Genomic DNA, 7,800 nt, shown 5'->3' on the forward strand with positions numbered 1-7,800 from the left:
GAACTTGGTTCTTGAGGGTCTTGAGGTTCTTGAGGTTTCCTTTTGCTTGCAAATCGCGTTGGAGAAGGACCTTCTCTTCACCCGAGTGCTACCCTTTTCTGCGGGCGCACCCCTTGGCGGCCTTGCGCTCACACCAAGGTTGCTTTTTCCCACTTCACGTCGATTGGCCGGCCGCTAAGTGCACGGTCCGCTCTCAATGAGTGAAAAGAGACACAAGGGAAGGCTGGACAAGCCCTTCTTTCTTGGGATTCCTGTCACTCTTCAACAAAACACGATTAGGAATCGCCACGCCCAAGTAAACTTGGGTTCGTGCGATCGCAACAAGCAAAAAAAATTCTTGTGGTTCTTGTGGTTCTTTCCTTGAGTAATGCAGAACACTTCCAAAGCTCTAATACCAATGTAAAGTGCAGCGGAATGAATGTTGTATTTTCTCAAGATTAGTGATCTTTACTGCTCAAGGTTCCTTTTAGTTCTTAAGGAAAGAGAGAGCTTTCCGTCTTATAGAGAGTGTGGTGATCACGAACAAAGTGAGTGGATCTAGTGCGTGCAAGTGAATGAGACTAAGAGAAGGAGAGAGAAGAGATACAACACCGAGAGGTTGTAAAACCCTCCTCCGAAGGCCCCACTCTCGTCGGCGAGAGTGGTCTACTTGATTGCACAAAAGAGTACAATGCGAATGCAAAGGACTGATGCTGTTAGACTATGCCGATGACGACGACGATGGGGATGTCGACGGCTTGGTGGCTGAAACTGGGACTGTTTTTGTCGCTGAAAATGGACTGTTTTTGTGGGCTTATGGCTGAATCTGAGTGCTGGGAAAAACGCTAGGTTTAGAGATCTCTGAGGCTGCGTTTTTGGGGGTAAACCTTGGCTGAGAAAACACTGATACAGCAGGGTTTTTATTGCTGAAATTTGACTGTTTTGCAAGGGCCAAATCACACTTACTGCCTGTGGATCTTCTGCTGCGACTTGAGGATGAAAAACGCTGCTGCTGTGGACAGTTTTCCCTGCGTTAGTGTTGCTGATTTGCTGCAGATTTGCCCTGCTTCCTAGCGTTAGTAAATGCAGGTTTACGGCTGCCAATGGAATAGCAAAATGCTGGATATGCTGAAAATGAAATCGCTGAGTCTGCTGCAGTTTGCTGGCGTTAGTGGTTTGGTGAAGGAAACGCTGAGTCTGCCTGTTGGTTGGCGATGGCTCCAAGAGGGGGAAGCGCTAGCACTGCCAGAGATGGAGGGCAACACCAATGGGCTGAGGATGTGGGGGAAATGGCCTCACCAAGGTTGGAGAGGTTCTTGCTGAGAGGGAGGGAACACCTGCTGCTTGGAAGCCTATTGTGCTCTCTGCTCATCTGCCAATTAGTGCTAACTTGGGTTTGCATATAAATTAACTTACCCAATTTGCCCTACTGACTACCCAACAAAAGTCACTTAATAAATAAGTGAAAAATGTCAAAAATAGGGAATAATGGGATAAAGTCATCTGAAAAATCCCCAAACTGACTCTGATGGAATCTGATGGAAATGCTTATGCTTATGCAAGGTGCAACCAGAGGATATGCATCTACACTGAGTGACTGGGCATGCACGGTCTACGAATAGACTCACAAAAGTGCCAGATCACTTCTAATCTAACTTGACTGGACTTGACGGAAACCTTGCTATGGTGTAGCTTGTCCACGGACACATAGGGTTGGGATGTGTCACGTGACAGGAGTCCATTGCCGAGGGGAAGTTTGTACTAGGAAGCCACGTCACCAATTTGTGACAGTACCACTATGTTCGGAAGCGGGTTTTGGCTAGAGATCTTCATTTGGAGTATGTGCCTACAGCAGACAATACAACACACATCTTCACGAAGGCTGTACCTCAGCCGACTTTGGCTTCGCACGTTCGACTCCTCTGTGTTGTCTCAGCATCCGGTGCTGAGAGGGGGTGTTAAGAGTTACACCACCGTTGCTACGCCATTTTGTACGGCTAGTGATTGTCTCAGGTTGGCCACCCATCGCACATCATGTAGATTGCATGGGCGGACACTTTAGCACGTGTCTGGTTGGTCATTTTCTGAGCCTTGCTGGGTGCACACAATTTTTAGCCATTTTTGGGCTTTTATGTTTTTTGCACCAGTTACACATTTTGCCCTACCTCAACCTAAGATTCTATAAATAGAATGCTTAGGGTCTTGTAGTCATTCAGATTGTGTATTGAGAGCATCATTTGCAGAGCACTGGTGTTCTCTCTCTCTCTCTCTCTCTCTCTCTCTCTCTCTCTCTCTCTCTCTCTCTCTCTCTCTCTCTCTCCAGCGTTTTCGACGCGCGTGGCTCACATTCTCTCCGCTGCTCACTCTCACAGGATTTCCCATACCTAACCCTAGCCAACCTACAAATCTGAGGGACCTAAACCCTAGAAGCAACAAAAGAAGAAGAAGTTCTCACCAACTTACATTTCCTCGTCGAGAGGCCCATTTTTAAAGAGTTCCCACCAACTTTTAAAGAGTTCCCACCAACTTATGGAACCCCGTCCCATGGGGCCCAGGTTCATAAAGTAAAGCCAGTACCCACACACACTAAAAGCTTACGTAAAAACTTATGACCTGGCAACTGTACGGACGCCTGCATTTCACGCTGATGATGTGACAGGCTGTACGGACTTCCGTGGATCGCTTTGGCAAGTGGTGACGTGGCAGATCATGCGGACATTCCCTTGGCGCTAGCTTTTGGGAGCTCACATGCTTTTAGACTGTATGCTTTTCATGTACTGCTTTTGCCTAGGGCTTTTAAATACGAAAGGTGGGCTCTCTTGCGGGAGCAAAAGCAGAGCAAAACCACCGACCTTGTACTGAGTTGAAGCAATATAAAGAAATACCAAAAGGGGTGCCAAGGTTTGGGTTCAATGCTCTCTTGGGGTGGAACTCCGCCACTCCGCGTCTCGTGTGTCGTGAAGTTGTTATTAAAGTGCTTAAAAGTTTGTTCCGCCTGTTCTTTTTCGTTGCCCTCTTGTTACATCGATTATGTGAATATCCTCAATGTACACTCACAAGAGTTTTAGGACCTCTTTCACAAGCAACTTGATCCTGGAGAATGTCACAAATTGATGATGTGGCATGACCTGTCAAACCATAAGAGACGAGCTAGGTTCTGCATGAAGACGCTCGAACTACTCTTTGGCGCTAGTTATGGAGAGCGTTGACTTTTGAGTTTTTGTGCATAAGGTTATTTATAGCAATTGACTTCTTTTTAGCACTTGTAAAAAATTAAAATAGTTGTGTAGTTGAAGTCACTTTTGGGGATTGCTTTTGGACCCATGCCTATAAAAGAGAGACCATGGGTGACATTGGGCCAATGGATTGTGACTTGTGAAGACTGAGAGGGAGAGAGTGGCCCTTCGAGTTTGTAAACATGGACTACGGCCTTAATGGAATTAAAAAAATAGCAGTGAGGTGCGCCTATTTGAGGGGCCAATGCTTCTGGAAGAGGAATTCCACCACTCCGTGTCTCTTGTCTACTACGTAATGTCCTCCTCTCTCTATCAAGTTCGAGAGTTTACAGTTTCGGTTCACTTTGGTGTTGTTGCGGTGATTCTACCGCCTCGCCAATGGCTTGCCGGTTACAAAGAACTCATAAACAAACTACTTACACTATACCTCGTTATGGCTGAGGTACCACAATTTGCTAATATTTTGTGTATTCTATGGATGACCGCAAAACAAGCAGTTGATATATCAACATGTCCTTCCTAGTTACGCACCAATGACAACCTAGTGAAATCTTGGAAGTGTAAACAAGCTTGTCCCCTTCCAAGCACTTCTCGTGGGAACCAACATTGCCATAGAATGCGCATGAAGAAAATGACCGAAAATTAAGATATTTATGTTCCTTGCTAGATATTTTGAAAGTGCAAGCCATAGACATTGGTAGTCATCCAAAAGCCAACGATACAATCACCTTAATCATGTGTAAAACGCCTCGCTATCCACGTGCACCATGTGACACAACCACTACTCAATAGACAGGTGTTGGCCTCCAATTGGAGGCTTTTGCGGTATTTCGAAGTTTGTAACTAGCACAATTGCACTCATATACCTCACCCACATGTGTGAGTGGTTTTACTTGCATACCAAAACCCGATCGGAGTCCCGACTATTCAATCACCACCTTGTAGGGAAAAACCTATCTTTGTAGTTGATAAGAACTAATTCTGATAGCTGACACAATACAGCAAACACTGAAATCACAAAGCTTTGAAGATCAGAATCCAAATAAATCTCCAAAAAAGACACGTTCACCTACACACGAAGGGGCAAAGTTCCACTTTGTGAGAGACTAACCCCGAAGGTAGACACCCCTTGCCGTATTTCTTTCTTCATCAATGCTTCAAAATGGTTACACTCAACACATCGAGAGGTATCTAACTGCATTTATTTGTTACAAACCCCAAGCAATAAACAAACACTTTAAAAATGAGCACTTTTGAAAAAAAGAGTGCTCTTGAAGAATCTTGAGCAAAGCCTTAACTACTTTGATGATGATTTCGCCAAGTAGGTAGAGCAACCGGACACTAACATGCCTACAATTTTAGACCCTTGAAAGGAGGGAAGGGAGACACATACAAGGATGGTCAAGTGACAACTGTTTGCATGAAGATAAAGGGTACTACAAGACTAACAAGAAGCCAAAACCTTAAATCTACCAAACAAAACAAGACAAAAAGGGACTACAAAAGGAAACATAATAAAGATCCAAAAGCAAGAGGGTAACTAAGCTATTAAGAACCCTCAGAGGAGCACAAACTATACATCATAACACCTAAAAGAGCGACCGACGATTGTATGGGAGATAATGATCTATACAAAAGAATTGTGGGACTCTTCCTGCTGATCAGAGTTTCCTTGTCTTCTTGAGCTAGCAAGGATAGAGACAAAATTGCTATATCTTGATTCCCTAGGCTTGAAAACTTGACTACGACAAGAGATAAATCCTCCTTCCTTTAACTAAAACATGCAATGAACAAGAAATAGACCACAATAGATAAAGGGCTTTAAATGTTTACAGAACTGCACGCAAGCCATGTGTGCATGTATATATATGTCTATATCAATGTGTCTGTATAAGTAGAACGTAAATCATTATCGTTTATATATTTATCATAGAGACATTTACATATCAATAAATGAAAAGCTGGTTCAACTCTCCCCGCTAGTCTGTATGTGCAATTTCCAAGACAGTTGTATATTCTTCAGTTATTGATCCTACCATTCTCGTAGCTAGCTTGCCTTGTCCCACCAACATAAGTTACTAGGAAAATGAACCCTTGTCTATTCTTGAAGAAAATTAAGATATATATACTGATGCATATGTGCTCATTTATGCGTGTGAGTGTGTGTGCCGTGCAGCACGTGTGCCTGCATGCGTTCGTGTGTGCATGCATGTGTGTGCGCGCGCGTGCACGCGTGCTCACCACGCTATGCAAGCTTGCTTTGTTAGCAAGCTCACTAGCATTAACAATGCACATGATTGCAAATTAGGATCGCAACAAAAATAGCGGTAGAGAGCTTAATACTTGTGCACCAGCAAACTCAAAGAGGGATCCACGTGCAACCGTAAACCCCAAGCTTGAAGAGGTAGTGCAAGTAACATCAATGCTGCCATCCACCTGAAGAACAAAACAGAAACCCAACCAATAAATGTAAACCTTGCTCACATGTAAATTAGTGCAAATCCACAGTATAAGACATATGAAATCGAAACACCATACCCACAATCTTGCTATTTATGCACGAGAAATTGGTACATAGAAAGTAGCAACATGCAAACACTGCTAAAATCCCTTTGCGTCTCCTGCATGTATCCAAACCTCCACAAAACACATATACTTCATTGATCCCAGGAACGTGACCAAATCCACCTTTAGAACAAAGTGAAACCAGTCATCCAGCATAAGCCATGTAGGTATAGGTTTCAGCTTTGACCTCTTCTTTAGTAAAGGAGAAAGAAATTGTGTACATGGCCACAATAATTTAGAAATCATTTTTTCAAGGCATTCCTTGCGCTCAAAAGGTGATGAACTGTGCACTTTTTTTAAAAGCCTGTAGTCCTTTACCAACGCCCACTACGTATATTCAAAAAACTGACACTCTTACTTGCACATTGTGGATCAAGATTCAGTGTAAGACTCTTGAAAAATCGTCCCACAACTACACATCCTTTGAGCTCAAGATAAGGACGGTGTTATACAAACTCTCACTCCAATCTTGGCCCAAGCCAATGCAAACAGCAAGTTGAAAGAGCAACAGTTACAAGCATGCTGCACCCACTGAGATCAATGAGACATCATTGAATTCATAGTATCTTACAGTGTTTTGATCACTTTCTCTAGATTCTTGTTTGGCTTTTTTAGGGATATCTTTTGGCTACACCAACAATGATCAAAGCAAGGCCATTGCAATATGCGACACTATGTATAGTAGCTATGTTTGTATTAAACGCAAATGAATCCAGTAAAAGACAAATTGGTGGAAACTAGTCATCCTCAAGGCGATGAACCCATCACTTCATCATGGTACATTACCATACCTCCTTATTTTATCCGATCACAACTCAGGCCAAATCCCTGTGACAGAGAAAAGAAGACCCTCGGCTAGGCAGAGCAAAAGAGTACCTTGGGTAATTGGGGACCTTGAATTCTAGAATCATTTTGCAGAGGCAGGATTATAGCCTCAGTAAATGTTGGGTGCCCGGGACATGCATTGTGGCGTGAAGTGGGGAACGATGGTGAGCATTTTACTGCACGTTGCATGTAGCAGTAGGCCTTAGATCGTCCAGCCATTGCCATCTCTCTCTCTCTCTCTCGTCCTGACTCCTGAGTTCAAACTCGTCCGGACGCTAGCTTTTAGTGGGGTGGCTCTTTGTTCTATTTTCAAAAAATATGGGAAAGGGAGAATCTGATGAAGATGCGGGTTTTGAAGGAAAGGCATAAAGAAGTCAGCGTGTAGGCTGCCAACAACTCGCAATGCAGGCCATGGGGGACGCGTGAAAGGCGGTCCCAATGGCGGGGGGCGGCTGGTGGAGTCTATAGCGATTGTGTGGTTTCCTGGTCGCCCACGTGGGCTCTCTCTTTCTCGATCTCTCTGTGTCTTTCTAAGTCCTTCCAGCTTCTCTCTCTCTCTCTCTCTCTCTCTCTCTCTCTCTCTCTCTCTCTCTCTCTCTCTCTCTCTCTCTCTCTCTCTGGTGATGGCGAGTGGAGTTGAGGAAGGGGCGGCACACTCGAGCGCATGGGAGAGCAGACACATCTTGGAGAAGGAAAGGGGGGGCGGGTAGAGAATATCACGTCATTGTTGGAGTCTAGTGCAGCCAGGGGTTGAGGGGGAGGGCGACGCGCAAGTGCACGTGGGGTCCTCTAGAGAGAGAGAGAGAGAGAGAGAGAGAGAGAGAGACGCATGCAAGGAAAGGGAGGGGGGGGGATATTCTTGGGGTATCTTTTTAGAAAGTTGTTTTCTTTAGGTAAGCGTCGAAGGGTATCTTCGACGAGAGGGTCAAGCTGCCTAAATATAACTTTGCCTTCCCCATATCCTTCTCACCGAAAAAAAAGGTGCAACGTTTCTTTTTTGCAAATGGTAGTGTGTATCCATTGTCTTATCACCTACCACTAACAAAAGGGGTTTCCATCTTTTGGGTTGTCCATTTTCAAATAGCAGTGTGTAAAACACCCTTAGACCATGCATGCACATCATTCCTTTTCTTGTGCTAACCAATTAAAAGGATGCAACCTTCAAGCCACCATTCACACCCCATTTCCTCCCACT

At 44.4% G+C, this 7,800-nt stretch overlaps 1 protein-coding gene across 1 annotated transcript in view; it reads right to left on the bottom strand.

The window, feature by feature from the left end:
* The window catches only part of LOC147435160 (Ribosomal protein S5 family protein), a 59,392-nt gene extending 52,521 nt beyond the window's left edge, over positions 1 to 6,871 (bottom strand). Inside the window, exons 1-2 of the mRNA XM_086488267.1 lie at positions 6,657 to 6,871; positions 5,559 to 5,651 (exon numbers count right to left, since the gene is read on the bottom strand). Coding sequence (XP_086344393.1) covers positions 5,559 to 5,651; positions 6,657 to 6,830 — 267 coding nt within the window. The 5' untranslated portion in view covers positions 6,831 to 6,871. The remainder of the gene's footprint in view (positions 1 to 5,558; positions 5,652 to 6,656) is intronic.
* Between the last annotated feature and the right edge of the window lie 929 nt (positions 6,872 to 7,800).

The sequence above is a fragment of the Adiantum capillus-veneris genome, chromosome 18, assembly GCF_014529385.1.
Source record: "Adiantum capillus-veneris isolate H3 chromosome 18, ASM1452938v2, whole genome shotgun sequence".
In the NCBI taxonomy this organism is placed as follows: domain Eukaryota; kingdom Viridiplantae; phylum Streptophyta; class Polypodiopsida; order Polypodiales; family Pteridaceae; genus Adiantum; species Adiantum capillus-veneris.